This window comes from Sphaerodactylus townsendi, linkage group LG14 (assembly GCF_021028975.2).
Source record: "Sphaerodactylus townsendi isolate TG3544 linkage group LG14, MPM_Stown_v2.3, whole genome shotgun sequence".
In the NCBI taxonomy this organism is placed as follows: Eukaryota; Metazoa; Chordata; class Lepidosauria; order Squamata; family Sphaerodactylidae; genus Sphaerodactylus; species Sphaerodactylus townsendi.
In genome coordinates, this window is record NC_059438.1 from 32328554 (window position 1) to 32349566 (window position 21013).

Sequence of the window (21013 nt, forward strand, 5' to 3'; positions counted from 1 at the left end):
TCAAATAATTTTAACAACCGGTTCCAGTGGTGGGATTCAAATAATTTAACAACTGGTTGTTTACAAACACCATTTTAACAACCGTTTCTGCCAAAGTTGTGCGAACCTGCCACTTTCTTTATGGCATTGGACCCCACTAGGGTCCGTGTCATCCTCAGACTCCGACTCCATGAGCTCCCAACCTGGATCAGGCAACCCTACCCATGGGCCAGGCAGGTCTTGTTTGGACATCTCCTTCAACCCTACCCATGGGCCAGGCAGGCCTTGTTTGGACATCTCCTCAGCTGGGCATCTCCTTCTCTGGGCCAGCCTCAGCCCAGCCATTACTTCCTCCCGCGGGCCACACACTACTCTTCTGGGAGACAGTGTGGTGTGGTGGTTAAGAGCAGATGGACTCTAATCTGGAGGACCAGGTTTGATTCCCCACTCCTCCACATGTATGATGGACTTATGGTGAACTTATCTGGTGGATTTATCTGCTCCTACACATGAATCCTGCTGGGTGACCTTGGGCTAGTCACAGTCTCAGCGCCACCTACCTTACAAGATAGAGAGGAAAGGGAAAGGAGTTCATAAGCTCCTTTGAGTTTCCTTATAGGAGAGAGAGGGCGGAATAAATCCAAATTCTTCTTCTTTTCATTCCTGGGCTAGCTTGGCCCAGGATTGGGGGCAAGCCACTGGCCAATGGAATTTTCCTCAGTGGCCATAATGGCCAATCTGCCCCTGGCTTTAATGGGCATATTTCTCTATTATGAGAAATGTCGATTTATTCGTATACTCCTTCCTGCTAAGCTTAGTCAGGAGTCTTTGGTGAGGAACTTTGGTGAGTATTCAGTAATTGCACTAGAGGTTGATGTACCTTGATGTACCTTGTCAAAAGCTTTTGGGAAGTCCAAGTATACCAGAATCGCAACATTTGTGTTAATCTGCTCAAACAACTCTCAAAGTTTGGGGAGGCAGGACTTCCTTTTGCAGAATCCATCCAGTTAGGCTAACAGGCTTGTAATTTCCTGGGACACTCGAGACCTGTTTTTAAAAACTGATGTAGAATTTGCTACTTTCCCATCCTTTGGTATTGAAGCTGATTTTAACTGTCCGTTACATATTCTCAGTAGGCCAGCAGATCCACAGTTTCTTAGAAACCCTCAGGGTCCAGATCTACAGATTTAGTTTTTGATTTTCCTAGAAATTTATCTTTTATCACTATCAAAGAAGTGGACAAGGGTGGGACCGTGGTTGTTTTGAATACGACGGATTACGTAGCTGAAGTAATACGTCAACTTCATGACCCAATGGCTTACCGTAAATTATCTAAAAATCCAACAAGCCACATCCAATCTGTTATAAAAATAGCTGTGCAAAAGGCAGTGAACTATGGGTGGATTACTCAGAAAGTAGGGGATTTTCTCACGAATCAATACCCACGTATCCCCATTTTTTATTTGCTCCCGAAAATTCATAAGCCGGGTTCATCTCCACCTGGGAGACCCATTGTCTCTGCTATGTTGTCTATCTTTTAACCTTTGGCTAAATTTGTGGACTCGTTCTTGCAGCCTTTCGTGAAAAAGATGGACTCGTTGGTTAGGGATTCAGCGGATTTGATCTGTCAACTTGAAAATACGTTCGTTTCCACTGGAAACAGTTTAGTGTCTATTGATGTTACTTCTCTCTACACAAAAATCCCACATGAAGACCTGAGACGTGTCCTTATGGATATAGTAGACAAAAGAGAGTCCTTGCAACCACCTACTCACTTTTTGATTAATTTGGTTGAAATTATTTTGGACAATTTCATTTTTTAATAATTGTATTGTATTGTATTATTTGATTTGATTTGAATATTATTTCATTTCATTTTTAATAATGAATATTATTCACAAATTCAAGGTTTGGCTATGGGGTCGAGCTTCGCTCCGAGTGCGGCCAATTTATTTATGTTAGAATTTGAGACAAAATATTTGTATGGTCTTGCTGTTAACCCGTTTTACCACCAGATGTCCTTCTACCGTCGTTATATAGATGATCTTTTTTATTTTCAAACCAGGAGCATCTATACAATATAGAGAACTATATATAAGAGATTTGTGTTACACTTTTTGAGCCTACGCCCGTGTGCGACGCGCTTCTCTGGCTGGCAAGTATTGAAGTACCCTTTTGGGTGGCATAAGTCTATTAAGCCCCACAGAAGCATTTTCACTTTTCAAGCTTTCCCACGCTGCCAGGAAGCCTCTTTGGGAGCAGTGGCTGGGTGTGGCGCCGCAGCCGGGTGCCCGGCTCCTGTTTTGGGTTGTTGGCATCTCTGCAGCAGCGGTTAGCCTCTGGCAACTAACACCTACAGCACATCACCCCAAGCAACGAACAAGCAAGATAGAATGTTAAAAGTTATAGAAAAATGGATCAATAAAATGCAAATGCAGCATGCAGAAGGGTTTGCCTTTATTGTTTTAAATGGGGGGTGGGGAGAAGGCCACTGCTAGGGGTGGAAAACCCACAGCGGCTGCCGGCATGCAAAGGATCATAGCTGCGCGGAGACAAAGACAGACAGCTTGGCAACGAAGGCGGTGACAGTTCCGTGGCGGAAGAGCTGCATCTGAACTGTTAAGAGGAGGTCTCTGGGTTCTGTGATTGGCTTCTGCATGGACACCACGCCACTGTGGCTGTTCACGTTTTTGGCAGCAAAAACACCCTCCTCATTCCCACTGGTGATGGAGAGCTGAATTTTATCCCCGGGGACGACACTGGAAGGCCCCATGCGGAAAATATCGATGGGGACTTGAATGTTGGTAGGAAAAGAGAGGTGATAAGAAGTTATTCTCAAGGGCAGGCTCTGGCATTCCTTATTGTGGTGACATGGCAAGCGCTCGCAACGACTGCAAGAAAAGTGAGAAGACAAGAGAAGGGAGGGAGATTAGCAACCATTCTGCGAGCAGGAGAGGAAAAGGGAGATGTCAGGAGACCCTGACCGACAGAACACGTCCAGCTTTATCACGGAAGAGGCAGGACTCTTGCGTTGCATGTCCAAGGTCATGTCCGGGATTCACTTCCTGGAGTCTCCTGTTCAGAAATCAACAGGGCTGGATGCCCAGTTCATTGTGGAGTATTCAGCCAAGAAGGCAGAACATTTCCAGGAGCTCCAAACCAATTTTGAAAACCCTCTGCTGGGAACACTCTCTGCCCAGAACTTCAGCACCACAAAGGGGTCAGCTGTTCCCTACCCTGCCTTACCTGTATGTTTGACCTGTTTCAAAGACTGGCAAGATAGAGGATCAATGACCAGTGCATTAATGTTCATTGTCACTGATAACCTGTAAGTGCAACTTGAATTAAGCAGAACATCATGTCCTCAAGTAGCAAATACGTACTGGGAGACAGCTGGCTATACAGCTTGGTTTATCAGGCTTAGTTTCAATTCAATTCAAAGACTTTTATTAGGCATATTTGTGCAAAATAACATTACAACAAGAGGAAAGCATAACATGTGATATTAAATTTCTCTTAGCGACATGACCTGCAACAAGTAGTGGGCTGTTCACCCTAAAATCAGAGGATCATTACTATTAAGTAGTTTTACCATGAAAACTTGGGGAGGGGCTTTACCCATAATCGATGATAATAGGGTTTCCCTCAGTGGGTTATATTTCCAGCAGTGACATACAATATGCTCCAATGTTTCCACCAAGGTAGGACAATATGGGCATTCTCTATTCAGGCTTAGTTTATCAGGCTTCATTCTAGCATTAAAAGTATCCCAAAGGAGGAAAAAAAAATAGTACTTACTTATCACCAGATTTGCGATAATTCTCTGGGCATTCCAAAGACAGACAACGAAACCCTCCCTGAATGTTAAAGCAGGTCTCGTTGTGGGAACAGGTATGCGTTTCGGTAACACACTCGTCAATATCTATGAAGAAGGAAGCAGCCCATGAGAGAGAGAGACAGACAGACGGACGGACGGACGGACGGACGGACAGACAGACAGACAGACAGACAGACAGAATGAACGAATGAATGAATGAATGAATGAATGAATGGATTCTGCTTAACAATGGTCTAGTTCTCATCAAGGTGGTAAACCTGTGCATGTGAGTCTGCACGTGGGGCTCATGATTAGATTACAGAAATAAAAATAGAAAATCCCTCCATGTAAAAATTCAATACCAGGAAGAAGAATTTCAGTCTAGCTTTCCCCAGATACCTAATTCTCTTGGGATTAAAACTATATTTGTCTAATGGTATCCTATAAGTTCCCACCAGCAGGCTGAAGTGTCATGTCACATCACGTCACTTCATTTATTAGATTTCTATACCACCTGTCTCCTTGAAGTCCAGACAAGGCAATAACTAAACGAATATCAGAATCTTACAGGCAAAAACAACCATAACTTTTCAGTTTTAATGGTAACAAAATACAAGATCTACTGGCACGGTGACCAACTCTACCATTACCTACCCAGCAGTTTGCAGCTGACCAATTAACCAAGACTGGGTAATCCTTGTCGGGGGGGGGGGGGAGTTCTACCCTTGCTGCAGAAAAATGAATTTGGGACCTCCTGCAAGATATTCTGTTATCGGGACTATTTTTACTCTTTAGTGATTTGTTGAAGTGGAGCCTGCCAACACTGGAGCTGTGGAAACTTTATTTTGTGCAAGAACTCTTGATAATTTCCTGAATCCCCCCCCCGCCCCCAAGCTGTACCCTGGCCCCAAACTCCCTACCTGGGGGGTTTGGGGCAGGGTTCAGTTGCAGGTCAGTGGGCAGGGTTCACCCCACCAACAATCTCCACATGGAAGTCGGGAGTGGGGTGAACCAGCTTGCCCCACCCCTAATCCTCACATGGAGGTCAGGGGGTGTCAAGTGCCTGTTTGCTGCAGCTTATAGCTCGATCCAAGCCTGGCCATAGGGGCTCCAGAGCCTCTACGTTTATACTGTCGGCTCCATCCCCACTTCCCGTCAGGTGGCACTTGGGGACAGAGCTGACAGCATAAATTGAGAGGCTCCACAGGCCTTGTGGTCAGTCTGAGCCTGGCTGAAACCTGACTCAAATGGGCCCTCGCTGCCCCTGACCTCCATGTGGGGGCCAAGGTGGGTTGAGCAGGCCTCGCCCTGCTCCCAAGCTCCACGTGGAAATGGGGGGGCAAGGCTGGCTCCCTTCTCAACTCCATGGGGGTAGGGTGAATCCTGCTCGCTGGCGTGTAAATGTGCCCTGCACAGAGCGCAGTTGCGAGCGGGGTGCTGCCCGACTGTGCATCTCTGGGAAGTATCACCTGGGGCTCCAGCCCGACCCCTAGCTACGCCACTGGATCAGAGGAAGAGAAAAGCACTCTGAGGGCGATTCCACACACGAGTAAAATAGGTTCAACCCAGTTCCCTGAGAAGGGTACTAACCTAGGTCGAAGCCATTGTTGTTCCCCACTGCAACCAGCTTGATCCCAGCTCGGAGGGCGGAATTATCCTGTGCCTCTTCACCGCTCCGTTCCGATTGGCTACTGTTCTACGGCCATGTTCCGTTTATTCCCACACACGTTATAAAAAAAAACTGCCACAGGAATGGAGGGATAAAGGTGGCGTTTTTTAATTGGACAGCTGTACGCATGCCCGAAACACTCAGCTGTGATTGGCTGAATGGGGGACTCCTGGCACCAGAGATTCCGCACTTTACTGGAATGAAGCTGAGTTCGAGCATGGTTCCCTGAAAAAGTAGTAGTTCCCAACTGGAGTCGGAAATTTGACCGTTACACGGGGCGAAGCTGGTACAAAACCACGTCGATCCCAGTGGTTGTGCGGAGCACTTAGGTCGAACGCAGCTCAAACTTAGGTTGATAACGCAAGTGCAGAATCAACCTTGAGTCTGTGAGAAAGAAGGAACCATTCCATTACTAGAGACCTGGGAAGTAATACCTGGCTCGCACATATGGTCCATCTCTCCCAACTGACAAAAATAGGGCACCTATATTTTGCGAAAACATTTCGCTATGCAACAGCAGCTCCATAGTGCTAGCCTTTTACGAGCACCGCTTTTGCACATACCTTGGCAGTTCCGCGCGTTTGATGCCAGCTTATAACCAGAAGAGGGGCAAGTACACTGAAAACTGCCCGGAACGTTGTTGCATCGATAGGCACATATATGTCCTCCAGTCGGTAAGGCACACTCATCAATATCTGAAAAGCATATTCCCAAATTAGGAAACAGAAAACAGGCTTCCAAGGTCTTGTTGCAAGACCCTTGTCCCCGTCCAGATTGGGTGGTTAAACTTCCTGCAGGTTTCCATGGAAATATTTCTGCTCGCCAGCATGATGTAATGGTTAAGAGCTGATGGATCTGGAGAACCAGGTTTGATTCCACACTCCTCCACATAAATGGCAGAGACTTATCTGGTGAAGCAGATGTGTTTCTGCACTCCTACATTCCTGCTGGATTACTTTGGGCTAGTCACAGTTCGTTCAGAAGTCTCTCAGCTCCACCTACCTCACAAGGTGTCTGTTGCGGGGAAGGGAAGGGAAAGGAGCTTGTAAGCCACCTTGAGTCTCCTTACAGGAGAGAAAGGTGGGGTATAAATCCAAACTCCTCTTCTTCTTCAAACAAAACATTAACAGTATATTTTCCTACACATGTTGAGCCCAGCACATTCTGGAAGAATACTTCTTTACAGAAACTTCAAACTCCAAGATGTGGGCACTGAGACCACCGTAACCTGCAAGCTTGGCTCAAGAGAGAGGCAGGTTCATAGACTACAGTGACCTCTTCCCCAGCACAGGCTTTCAAGAAGAAGAAGACAGCCTTAACCTAGCTGGGATTCTGCTGCTGCCTGCGATAGAGATTCATCTGACAGCTGCCACCAGACAAAGCAGGCAGCTGATCAATGGCCTACCTTAGTATAATTGTACAACTGACTTAATATAATTGCAAAGGGGTAGCCGTTTATTTGCAGCATTTATACCCTGCTTTTTCTGTTGAAGCCAAACCAAACAAGGTCAGGCGTTACCGTAGAGATGAACATTCCTTTCCATATTAAGCTTTTCTGATTCCAAAAGCTCGTGTTGAAAGAAATGTTAGCCTCTGAGGTGCTGCCAAACTTTTGACAAGGTGGCATCAAAGTTACTCACCTTCACAGGTGATTCCATCCACATCACTAAGCTGATACCCCCGACGACAATAGCACTGGTAAGAACCATACACATTAGCACACTCTTGGCTGCAGGGATTGCTTTCACACTCATTCAGATCTAAAACCAACAAAAACACAATATTTGATCTTATTGTTAAGTACTGAAAGGGGTTGATTCGCACCATATTTTCATCAGAAAGAAACTTGGAAGGAAGGAAGGAAGGAAGGAAGGAAGGAAGGAAGGAAGGAAGGAAGGAAGGAAGGAAGGAAGGAAGGAAGGAAGGAAGGAAGGAAGGAAGGAAGGAAGGAAGGAAGGAAGGAAGGAAGGAAGGAAGGAAGGAAGGGAGGGAGGGAGGGAGGGAAGGGAGGGAAGGAGGGAAGGAGGGAGGGAAGGAGGGAAGGAGGGAGAGAGAGAGAGAGAGAGAAAGAAAGAAAGAAAGAAAGAAAGAAAGAAAGAAAGAAAGAAAGAAAGAAAGAAAGAAAGAAAGAAAGAAAGAAAGAAAGAAAGAAAGAAAGAAAGAAAGAAAGAAAGAAAGAAAGAAAGAAAGAGAGGGAGGGAGGGAGAAAGGGAGAAAGGGAGAAAGGGAGAAAGAAAGAAAGAAAGAAAGAAAGAAAGAAAGAAAGAAAGAAAGAAAGAAAGAAAGAAAGAAAGAAAGAAAGAAAGAAAGAAAGAAAGAAAGAAAGAAAGAAAGAAAGAAAGAAAGAAAGAAGGGAGAGAGAGTGAGAGAAAGAGAAAGAGAAAGAGAAAGAGAAAGAGAAAGAGAAAAAGGAAGGAAGGAAATTATATGGTTAGCTGATCTTGTTCAGCTTTACAATGCAATTAAAACTCAGCACAATCTTTCATGATGTGGTACTTTTTTAACCCCTCCTTGTCTTAAAGAAGAGGGGAGAATTTTACATTTAGCTAAAGAGAGGGCCCGGCAGAGTTTAGGCTCTCAGAGGAGAAATATTCAGCTGTGCTGCGGCCACATGGGATACCAAGGAAAAACGGGGACTAATGTCTCTAATTCCCAAGCACTTCAGGGACCAAAATAGTTGTTTAAAGGAACTGGTTTTCAGCCACCCTCCAGAACTGCTGATGCAAAACACTGAAGTGTGCTAAAAGTTCTCCTGTATTTAGGCACAAACAAAATACTTTAAATATTTTGCATTTAACATTTGGAAGAGGCTTGTGCATTGGAGAATTTATAATACAAATCATCAGAAGATGCATGCTATGGCACGCACATGTTCTCCTTTAATTTACAATTTCAGAAATTAAAGAGCCAACTGTGTATGTCATAGCACACACCTATATTACACATTCTCTAATGCCTGAGACTTTTCCAAACTGTAACAATAACAACACCATAACTACACCTAAATGCTCAGGAATGCCTCAACTGCGTGTTAAGGAGTCCCAGACTGAGAAATTAATCCTGTATTTTCCTGTTAATTTGAATACATCCAGCAACCCAAGTAGCTACTTCATAGAACAACTGAAGGTGCCACTTTGGCTGCACAAACCTATTAAATACTTGGGGTTTTAGCACAATATACGAATCTGAAAGAGTATATGGGGATTAAGTTGAGCTGTTCACTGTATTGCCTGACAGTACAAAGCAATCCGATTTCTCTGATTTGTGGTTGAAGCAGCTACCTTCGCATGACCTCCCGTCAGGTGAAAGTCTGAAACCCATAGTACAGCTGCAGTAGTAAGATCCAGGTGTGTTTTCACATTTGTGAGCGCACAGGCGACCAGGGTAACGTCGACATTCATTCACATCTATGGAAAGAAGAGCATGCAAAAATCTTGGTAGTGGCCTCTTTATACAGCAATCATGACAAATCACGTATTTTAAAATACCTGTATCCGTGAACAGGATGATTGACTCAGAGAAGACAGCAGTTATAATCCTTATATCAGCAGGGACTTCATACTATCAGCCCCTGCCAGCATGGGATTGGCCAATTGGCCATGCTGGCAGGGGCTGATGGGAATTGTAGTCCATAACATCTGGAGTGCCAAAGGTTCGCCACCACGGGCTTGGGCTTTAGCGCCCAGTTAATATCTCTCAAGAAAACATCCACAGAGCACCTGTAAAACCTACGTTTCAAGACTGAGAGCCAGCGTGGTATAGTGGTTAAGAGCACGTGGATACTAATCTGGAGAACCAGGTTTGATTCCCCACTCCTCCACCTGAGTGGCGGAGGCTTATCTGGTGAACCAGATGTGTTTCTGCACTCCTACGTTGCTGCTGAGTGGCCTTGGGCTAGTCACAGTTCTTCAGAACTGTCTCAGCCCCACCTACTTCACAAGGAGTCTGTTGTGGGGAGAGGAAGGGAAAAGAGCTTGTAAGCGACCTTGAGTCTCCTTACAGGAGAGAAAGGCGGGGTATAAATCCAAACTCCTCCTCTTCTGATTCTCAAACCACTTCAACATGGCACCCAACCATCTGTGCATTTTTAGAGTTGTCGAAGGCTTTCACGGCCGGAATCACTTGGGTGCTGTGTGGTTTCCGGGCTGTATGGCCGTGTTCTAGCAGCATTCTCTCCTGACGTTTCGCCTGCAAAAAATCCACAAGGACTCCACTCCACTCAGACCTATTGTGAGTGCAATTGGATCTCCTACATATGATTTGGCAAAGTTTCTGGCCACACAACTGCAAATCCATATTGGACTTACTACACATTACATTAAGGACTCAACTCACTTCATTGAAAAAATCAGCAAACTCAAACTCAACCCCAATGACTAACTGATCAGTTTTGATGTGGTTTCCCTATTCACCAAGGTCCCCATAGCAGAATAAATTCATGACAATTCTCCATTAAATCTGTAGAAATTCCCAAAAGACATCACAGCCCTGTTTCAACATTGATACTCTACTACTGGGGCTATCTTCCAGTGGGATAATGAATACTATGAACAGAAGAAGATGGGGTAGCCATGGGTAGCCCCTCTCTCTCTTAGCCCTGTAATAGCTAATTTTTATATGGGAACATTTTGGATGGAAATCAAGCTTCCCTGAAAACAGCACCAAAGAAGCTTCCACCATATGGTTCCCTTATGTGGATGACACATTCCCCATTTGGAGCTGCGGAGAAGAAGAACTAAACAAGTTCCTGGACCATATCAACAAGATCCACCCAAACATCCAATTCACTATGGAAGAAGATGAAAATGAAGGAAAACTGCCATTTTTAGATGTTTTAGTCATCCGCAAACCAAACCAGCAATTGGGGACACACAGTATACAGTGAAAACCTAATGCATTAATGACCAGATATCTACACAAAACTCCAATCACCATCCAGGGCAAAAAAAAGGAGCTTACCGCCATAAAACTTTGGTACATCGGCGCCAAACAGAATCTGTGAAAGACTCTCACCTCCACATGAATTGAATCACCTAAACAGGGTTGGGCTCTACAGGCTTATGGTTACTCTAATAAAGAAATCAGAAGGGCTGCAAGACCACCAACAATGCTTCTACATGAACAAAGATAAAAGAGAGCCATCTAGAGGGAAAGTGTTCTTACCATACACATCAAAGGGAAACTTCACTGATCGCTTCAGGAAATCACCTTGATGAAGAAGCACAACCTACAAAACAATCTTACAGAACTCCACTAAGAAAATTCAACAGATGCTACGCTTCAGCAAAAGGATAAGAGTGGGATCCTTTTAGCTACTTCAGGAGTCTATCGCATACCATGCAGCTCGTGGACAAGTCTACATAGGAATCACCTTCAAACGCATGGCGCGAACGACACGTGACATCAAAGAACACGAAAAGGGCAATCTCGCAGACTATTTTCAGCCAGAAAATCAGCAATAGCAGAACACATGATAAACCAACCTTGGACATAGAATATTATTTTGAAAAAACAGAAATTCACCGGACCACTCTGAAAGCCACCTTCACGCCAGACTACACTACAGAGAAGCAATTGAAATCCATAAGCTACTACTTTTGGACAATTCTTAACATTATGGAAGCAGGAAAAGAAACCGTATGAAAAATGAACAGAACTTGGCTGCCAGGTGTTGAAAAAATACTAGAGTCAAGACAGTGTCTAACCAGCTCCACACAAACACAGTGATTGACCCTAGACAAAAGAAACAAAGGCCAGGATACTTCTATTCAGATGCTCCCACCAGTGACCTTGCTATGCTCCATTGGATTACACTCCCATGCTGTAGTCTTCATTGTTACTCATACTTCTATTCAGATGCCCTCAACTATTGACCTGGTTGCCTTCTTTGTTACTCATAGACAATGTTTCTCCACCCACCCTGGACACTCCTACAGATATATATACTCCACTTGCTTTCCCAACATCAGATCCTCTGAAGATGCCAGCCACAGATGCAGGCGAAACGTCAGGAGAGAATGCTGCTAGAACACGGCCATACAGCCCGGAAACCACACAGCACCCAAATTTTTAGAGTTGCTTGCTCCATCTCCGTATCACATAGGTCAGGATTCAAATGGGCTTAGATAAAATGAATTCTGTTTAACTTTTCAGTCCAACTGTTAAGATCCTCCTCAAAAGCCCTGTCCTTTGCGCCTCTGCTTACATGTGTGTGTGTATCAAGCACTGTCAAGTCTCTTCAGACTCATGGCAACCTTATGAGTCAATGTCCTTTAAAACGTCCTATTTTTAACAGCCACGCTCAGGCCTCGCAAACTGAGGGCCGTGGCTTCCTCCTCATTTCCTGCTGCCTTCAACTTTTCCCAGAATTATTGTCTTTTCCAGTGACTCTTTTGCCAGAACATGTGTTTAGATGAGCAAAATCTAAATGACAGCTGGACCCTCCTTCTAGCAGGTGCCGTGTGCATAACACCTGTGGTCTGGCGGAGCACTTTGTCAGTAGTTAGCAATAAACACAACTGCACTGGTGACTGTGTGTCTTTCAGTTCTTGTCTACATTGCATCCTGCAAGGTGGTCTACTCCGAGTAAAGCTGCTGCTTCAACATCTTTGTCTTCTCATAATGTGACCACAGTATAATAGCTTCCGTTCAGCCACTTCAGCTTCTACGGACATTGTAGTACTAGGGAACTTCAACGCTTAAACCAAAAATACAAACAAACCCACAACAACAACGAAACAAGTACCAGCTGACTATTGCTGTGGGGGAGGAAAGAGACATACCAATCTATCATTTCACTTCAATGGTAAAACTAAGCTGTAGAAGAGTTAATGAACTAAGAGTTTGTTCAAGATGGTGGTGCAGGTATCCTTGTTGTAAAAGCAAAATTTATTTATTTATTTATTTATTTATTTATTATTGGGTTTTTTATATGCAGTTGTATTATCTTTCTCCAAGGGATGGAAAACTGGGCTAAAGAAAAGGCCAGTAGGAGTTACTTACCAACACAAGATCTACTGATCCCATCAAAATAGTAGCCCGGTCGACACTCACAGCGGTAGCTGCCAGGGGAATTGATACAAATGTGACCTTCTCCACAGGGATGATTAGGTGCCAAGCACTCATCCACATCTTGGAAAAGAGAAGGGTTGGAAAGATAATTTCAGGTGAAAACAGAATGGAAGAGATAAGCAAAACCGACTGCCAGCTATTCTGTGCAAGAGTGTATTTCACTTGGAAACTGGAGACAGGAGGCAAAATCTGGCACTAACAGGCCAACTCTCTTTTTCCATTCAGCATAGGATGTTCACGGACTACAATTCCCAATTGGCCATGCTGGAGCACCATAGGTTGGCCACCCGATTCACAGTCACTTACTGAATTTGAAGTCACGTAGTTGTGGCTACACACAGAAACCATGAGGTATATACCTTGTGGTGGGTGAGGTGCTATTATTAATACTGCTAGTCAATGGGGCATAATTGTAGCAGTGCTGGACCCCCACGCTTGACATCATCAGGTCCCACTAAATGAACCTCTACATCTGGGATAATGGGAACCAAGCAACCGCATCCCCCACTAGGGTACTCACCCCCTTCCCACATACACATTTCTGGCTACGGACCTGATTGAGCTTTATGGTGGAGTTTTAACTAACACTCTAAGCATCCTAGCCGCATACATTTGTCTAAATGTATATAAATATAATAAATATAAATAATATAAATATAATATTTATATAAATATAAAAATAATATAAATATAAATACGGTATATAAATATAATAAACAAACAAACAAACCAGACGTAAGTTCCTGTGAATTTAGTCAAACACACTGTGAGGCTAGCATGCTTTGTCTACCTTAAAAAAGGCACTGTGAAAGCACTGGGTCATTACTGACCCATGGGGTGATGTCAAATTATCAGTTTTACTAGGCAAGTTTATGGGGTGGTTTGCCATTGTGTTCCCCAGACAACTCTAACACAATAATTGATGACACTGTTTGTGCACAAATTTGAAACGTGATCTGAAGGAAGTTAGTGGCTGCAGGGACGTAACGAGGCAGCCCTGGGCAAACTGTAGCCCTGGGCAGAACCTGAGTTGGATGCCCCCCCCCCCCCATGGGCGGCCACTCCACCACAACCAATTTTTTTTTGCACCAGGACATTGGTGCCTGCAGGGGGTGCATTTTTAGACATATCAGCACCACATTTTCAGCGTATCATCAGGATACTGTCCTTATGCTACTCCCCAAATCTGGGGAGGTTTGGTTCAAGGAGTCCAAAGTTATGGACTCCCAAAGGGGGTGCCCCATCCCCCATTGTTTCCAATGGGAGCTAATAGGAGATGGGCCTACACCTTTGAGGGTCCTTAACTTTGCCCCCCCTGAACCAAACTGCACCAAACCTGGGGGGTATCATCAGGGCAGTCTCCTGATGAGACCCTGAAAGTTTTGAGACTATGCCTTCAGAAATGACCTCCCCCAGGCTGCAACCCCCATGGACAGCAATACAGAAAACTCAATGCAGAACAAAGATTCTTGGGCAAATTTCTGGAATGTTCCTGCAGGGGGCGCATTTTTGGATGTATCGGCACCAAAACTTCAGGGTCTCATCAGGAGACTGCCCTAATGATACCCCCCAAGTTTGGTGCAGTTTGGTTCAGGAGGGCCAATGTTATGGACCCTCAAACTGTAGCCCACATCTCCTATTAGCTCCCATTGGAAACAATGGGGGATAGGGGCACCCCTTTTGGGGGTCCATAATTTTGGACTCCCTGAACCAAACCTCACCAAACGTGGGGGGTAGCATAAGGACAGACTCCTGATGATATCCTGAGATTTTGGTGCCGCTAGCCTAAAAACTCCACCCCCTGCAGGCCGAAAATGGAAAACCACTAAAATACCCAAAAACGAACCCAGCATTTTGATGCCCCCCACAAGGTGATGCCCTGGGCAGCTGCCCACCTTGCCCAATGGGCATTACACCAGTGAGTGGCTGTTGGTAGAAAAAAGCGCAAATGGGGACAAGATTAATTAATTAATTAATTAATTAATTAATTAATTAATTACTTATACTTGTATACCGCCCTCCCCCGGAGGGCTCAGGGTGGTGAACAACAAGATAAACAGGACACACAGATAGAGCACAGATAACTTCTTCTTTAGTAAAGAAGAAGAACAGAAAAAGGCTTGAAGTACAGAAGGGAAAGAAACTTATGGCTTTTCCATTTTTTTAAATGTGTGAAGATAGTTTTTTTTCCCAACTGGATTGGTTAAGTCACCCCTTCCTGAAGTTTTGATAGCGGTTCAAAATTATTTTGTGGATCAAAATCATTACCAGTTGAAAATGGACCTAAGTGAAAGTTTTTCAACCAAACTGAGTAAGTTGCATTATTTCTGAACCTATTCCAATGTGTTTGCCCCACTGTACTTTTCATTTTTCCGAGAACACTACAGGACACAATAGGTTGTGTTTGTAGCTGCTACTGACCGACACATCTGGTCCCTTCTTCATTAAGGTGATAGCCCCGGCCGCAGTTGGGCACAGTCCGCTGGCAAGCAAAAGAGCCATCCGTGTTGATACACGTCTGGCCGGTTGAGCATGGTGGATTCTCACTTTGGCACTCATTAATATCTGCAAGAGTACAAGTTAAATGTAAAACAAAATTCTTTTCCATAAACAAACAATAAAGCAAATCCTAACTGAAAACATGTCTTGAAAAAAGACAAAAGCATTGGCATCAACAGTATAAGACGGAAGAATTTCCCAAGAGGTAAATGGAGCGAGTGGGAAAGGCAGACAGATTCACGTCCGCGGGAACCAGGTAGGAGGTACAGCAGGCCTTACCAATACAATTGCCGAGCGCATCTTGTATAAAGCCGCTCTTGCACTGTTGCTTGGGCCGGCAACGGAAGGATCCTGGAGTATTCTGACAGATAAAATCGGGGAGGCAGTTATGAGTACCAGTCTCACACTCGTCAATATCTAGTACGTCACAAAAGAAAGAATCTGTTAGCAGAAATGCACGGCGGTCACATCACTATTCAGACACAAGAAGCAGTTAAGGAGATAAGGCCAAACTCATTTGCGTCCTAACATCACATTTATGCTGCAATTTTCAGATGGAACTAGATGATATCTCAACAAACACATGGCCCCAACCCCACAACAGCTAACTGGGATTTTTTATTTTTTTTTATGCTGCCCACAGCTGCATGTGGGGACCTGTACAGTTCTCAAGGCAAGAGATTTGGGGGATGGTTTGACATCACCTGCCTCTGTATCACGACTCTGGTGTTCCTTGGAGGTCACCCACCCAAATACTCACCAGGGCCAGCCCTGCTTAGCTTCTGAGAGGATGGAGAGAGATACAGGACCTGCGTCCTGCTCTCATGGTTGCAAGATGGAGAAGAGCGTGTGAAAGTGGATGTGTGAGAAGCAGGAGGAAGTACATTTTCCTGAGAGTAGCAATATGCACATAGAAGAAGAAGAAGAAGAAGAAGAAGAAGAAGAAGAAGAAGAAGAAGAGGAGGAGGAGGAGGAGGAGGAGGAGTTTGGATTTATATCGCCCCTTTCTCTCCTGTAGGAGACTCAAAGGGGCTTACAATCTCCTTTCCCTTCCCCCCTCACAACAAACACCCTGTGAGGTGCGTGGGGCTGAGAGAGCTCAGAAGAACTCTGACTAGCCAAAGGTCACACAGCTGGCGTGTGTGGGAGTGCACAGACTAATCTGAATTCCCCAGATAAGACTCCAGAGCTCAAGTGGCGGAGCGGGGAATCAAACCTGGATCCTCCAGATTAGAATCCACCTGCTCTTAACCACTACGTCACTGCTGCTCCAAAGGGATAACGTCAGAGGAGTAGAGAAAAGGATTTCTTGTGTTCCTAGATTAGGAACAAAATCCACCAGACCACGGCCACACAGCCCGGAAAACGCACCAGAACCAGATTTCTAGTGTCTTGATCCCTCCCTCTCTGATTCTCTAATCAAGCCTCCCTCTCAAGTCTGAGGGTAAGAGACGGCACAAACACAAGGTCTAGTTCTGCCCTTTGTGTGGCAGTAACAGCTCCAAACACTCCAAACAGCTGTGCATATGCTCAAGCGTTCATATAAACTCACAATGAACAAACCCCTTCACACGCTGTATGAGAAGGCCCTAATAAGTGACTAGCATAAGTCAGCAATCACCTGTAGCGGTGGTCCACCATGGTTCCCCAATGGCTGTCACCCAAAAGAGGATTACATTCATTGCTACGAATATCAGGATTTACTTGGCAAGCCAACTTGCCACATTTCGTGTCAACTGGGCCTAACACAGGATTGTAGCCACTGGAAGAGTTCACAGAAGGTGTTGGGTGCAGGGAGGAGAGGAAATTTGGTAAATTCTCCCTTTTGTTGCTCCGCTGATGTGGCAAACCATGAGCAGAAGAGGGAGACCGAAGCCATCTTACACAGCTCTTCTCCCCCCTCCCACCCCCGCCCTTCCACTGATGCAACCCCTTATTCTGTGGTGAATTTTGCTTGCAAGACTCTTCCAGTCCTCAGCAAAGGGCTTCAACACAAAGACCAGATGCTTGGGCAAGGAAAGACCTACTACTTCTCCAAATTCTTCCAGATAATCCAACCCACAGTGAAAAGAGAATAAAATAGCTTAACAACATTAGGCACAGAAGCACATCTCTTGTATTTTCAGGCAAAAAGGGGGGGAAAGGATTAAAATTTGATACATACCTTTGCAAAGATTTTGCTCTGTTAGTTCATAACCAGTTCCACAACTGGTCTCGCGTTGACAACGGAAAGATCCTAGCGTATTGATACAAATTTGTCCAATGCCACAATTGTGGTCTGCAGTGATACACTCATTGATATCTAGAGAGAATTCAGGTGAAAAGGCATGAAACTGCAAACTCACAATTCCAGCATGTATCCTTAGGTGGCCAAAATAATTTTGCAGGAATTCAAGCAGCGAAGAGTGAACAAATAACAAAATAACGAAAGTTTATTTCAGAACAACAAAAGCTTATTTCTAACAACAGGAATGCCGTGAACTCAAAGATGTAGACATTTCAGATAAGTGTTGGAAATGTGAACCCCATGAAGGGACTTTTTATCATTTATGGTGGACGTGTAAAAAAAATTGGAAATACACTCAACAGTTCTAAAGATATATTTCCATAAAGCTAAACAACTTCAGTGGAACCTCGGTTTTCATCGGTTTCAGTTTTCATCGATTTTTTTCAGTGAAAAATTTGCCTCAGTTTTCATTGATTTGCCTCGGTTTTCATCGATTTGCAATAAGGTGCAGGGGGTTTGTGGAGAAAAACCACCCGGACAAAGCTGTTGCAGGCCGTGTCTGCAACTTGTTTAATGACAATGTCTTGCCCCGTTTCAGACAAATCTTAAAGAGGCGTCAGAAACAGACCTCTTTGGACAGCTTTCTGGTGCGACATTGGTCCACTGGCTCTGAAGCTGGTACCTAGTGTTATTGTTTGTTACTGTTTTCAGCATTAAACGCTATGTTTATTCACCCCAAAATGTGTTTTTTGGTATGTTTTTTGGAGAGCCTAGAACAGATTAATTGGATTTACATTGATTCCTATGGAAAAGTTTGCCTCGGTTTTCATCGGTTTCGGTTTTCATCGATTCTTTTCGGATGGATTACCAACGAAAACCGAGTTTCCCCTGTATTGCACTATGCCCACTGGACAAAATCTAAAACAACTAAGAAAACAATACAGATTATTTTAATGTAGAAAAGTGCAAAGTGCAGCACCAACATACAATAACAACACACAGAACAGAACATATTCCCCCATCATTCCTTTCAAACCTGGGTCCAGAAGTGCATGGCATACAGGTAAAAGCAATAGAATAATCACCCTTCTTTACCTTCGCAAGTGAAGCCATCTGGCTGAAGCTGGTAGCCCATAAAGCAAGAGCAGAGAACACTGGACCCTGTATCCCTACATTGCTGTGTGCAAGGACCACCTCCTAGGAAACCAAGAACAAGCTATGGTTAGTAGCAGAACAGAGTTCACTCTTCCCATTAAAAAGTTCCCGAGACAAACCTCAGCAATTTAAGCTTCACCAGTTTCTGTGATTTCCATTAGAGGACAGCAAGTAATTCATTTGAAATGAACAGTTCAAATCCAGTGCAGAATAGTACTGTCAATATCCACTTGAAATCAGGACATTAGAATTAGGCAATATTGCCAAGTTACAAAGATGGATGCCATCTGCCCTGTCTCTGACTGTTAGGCACAGATTCACTGAAGTGGACTGTTACTCTCTCTTGCTCTGTGTACACCATTGCTGTTACATGAAGAAGAAGAAGTTGGATTTATACCCCACCTTTCTCTCCTGTAAAGAGACTCAAAGTGGCTTACAAGTTCCTTCCCCTTCCCCTCCCCACAACAGACACCTTGTGAGTTGGTGGGGCTGAGAGAGTTCCGAAGAACTGTGACAGAGAGAGTTCCGAAGAACCCAATGTCACCCAGCAGGAATGTAGGAATGCAGAAACGCATCTGGTTAACCAGATAAGCCTCAGCCACTCGGGCAGAGTGGGGAATCAAACCCAGTTCTCCAGATTAGTATCCACCTGCTCTTAACCACTACACCACACTGGCTCTCAGAGAAAGCTTTCAATTGCACATGGGCAGCCCCTTCTGTTGCACAGCTCCAGCTTCCTGGAGGAACTTCCCACTTCCAGAGTTTTCACCAGATAAGAAAAATAGTCTGTTTCTGTCACAGAATAATCCACATTATGTGACAAGAAAACCTGAATTCTATAACTAACACACATTTTGCTAATCACGAGAAATAATGCCCATTCTTATTTCTCAAAATTTCCTCCCTTATGTAAATTATATTTGTTTGAATAGTCGAAGGGAGGAGCAATGAATAAGAACATAAGAACGAGCCTGCTGGATCAAACCAGAATCCATCTAGTCCAGCACTCTGCTACTCGCAGTGGCCCACCAGGTGCCTTTGGGAGCTCACATGCAGGATGTGACAGCAATGGCCTTCTGCTACTGCTGCTCCCGAGCACCTGGTCTGCTAAGGCATTTGCAATCTCAGATCAAGGAGGACTCCTCCATCAATCTGTCCAAACCCCTTTAAAAGCTATCCAGGTTAGTCCCCCCCCCCACACACACACACACACTCCTGTGGCAGCATATTCCAAACACCAATCACACGTTACATGAAGAAATGTTTCCTTCTATTAGTCCTAATTCTCCCCCCCCCCCCCCCCCCCCAGCATTTTTAATGTGTGCCCCCTGGTTTTAGTATTGTGAATGATGAAGAGCACTGGAATCCTACCAGTATCCATGAAAATCTTACTCAGGCACTCCGCTGGCTACTGAGATTCCAGCAAACTTTTCTCATAAAGTGTCAAACGTCTCTTTGCAGCTGTACACAAACCCCACAGGAAGCTTAATTCTGTGCACATCCTTTGACTTAAAGCTAGCCAAGTGCAGCCACGATGGAACATGAAATTACTCACCTCTGCAACGGTCATGACGGTAAGGGTCCTCGTGGTCAACCTCTACTGGTAGTGCTACATTGAAAAGGAACAGAAGGGGCAACCTTGTAAAAATGAAACGCCAGCTCCTCGCATGGCTACTCTAAGACCCCGCCCCCTCTTCTGGTTTATGCATTGTAATAAATGCATTTGTATTTTTGCTCTACAGCCGTTTCTTATCTAGTGGCCCTAGTCCACAGGTGTCAAACTCACGGCCCTCCAGATGTTATGGACTACAGTTCCCATCATCCTCTGCCAGCATGATGCTGGCAGGGGATGATGGGAACTGTAGTCCATAACGTCTGGAGGGCCGCGAGTTTGACACCTAGTCAATTCTTGACCTTTCAGTACCATCTTGGAAGTGCCTCCCCATGGCGACCATTGGATGAAACAGTCAATTAATACACTGCCACAAGAGGATGGAACTATATGGCTTTTTCATGCAGTTCTGGCAATACCCAGATGCAGGTAGACTGGAAATGGCACGACTCCCTCCCACTCCAAGGTGGCTCTCCTTAGAGAACCATATAATGTACCAACCAAGGTTATAGTCCTGTTATAAGCATAAGCATTTTATTGTCATTGGGCACGCACAACGAAATTTACAGCAGCATTCCTAGATGCACACAATTTCAGACTCACACCCCATCCTCACTTTCCCCTTCCTCCACCCATCCCTACACAGCCCCAAACACATCAACACGAAGCCGCGGAGTTTAGCATAGCCACAGCTCTAGAGTAGAAGCTGTCTCTAAGCCTCTTTGGCAACATCAAACGACGGTAAATCCTGAAGCTACACAACTCTAAATACCAAGGGGTTCCCAACCTTTTTGAGCTTGTGGGCACAATGTGCAATTTTGCTACAGCAGGTTGAGCCCAGCCACAAAATGGCTACTGCAGCTTACCTTTACATACAGTGAAGATCTTTGTGATGGCAGCTGCTGTCAAAGTTTTGAAAAATCTGCATAGCCAATCAAGTCTCCAATGGCCAATCCATAGCCTTTCTGGGGAGGAGTGCCATCT

The 21013-nt window shown here is 44.7% G+C and overlaps 1 protein-coding gene across 1 annotated transcript in view; it reads right to left on the reverse strand.

Moving 5' to 3' along the window:
* Positions 1-21013, reverse strand: part of FBLN1 (fibulin 1) — a 56031-nt gene that overhangs the window by 13192 nt on the left and 21826 nt on the right. Inside the window, exons 5-14 of the mRNA XM_048516041.1 lie at positions 19973-20026; positions 18358-18459; positions 17200-17337; positions 15315-15452; positions 14958-15101; positions 12468-12596; positions 8747-8872; positions 7106-7225; positions 6029-6160; positions 3778-3901 (exon numbers count right to left, since the gene is read on the reverse strand). Coding sequence (XP_048371998.1) covers positions 3778-3901; positions 6029-6160; positions 7106-7225; positions 8747-8872; positions 12468-12596; positions 14958-15101; positions 15315-15452; positions 17200-17337; positions 18358-18459; positions 19973-20026 — 1207 coding nt within the window. The remainder of the gene's footprint in view (positions 1-3777; positions 3902-6028; positions 6161-7105; positions 7226-8746; positions 8873-12467; positions 12597-14957; positions 15102-15314; positions 15453-17199; positions 17338-18357; positions 18460-19972; positions 20027-21013) is intronic.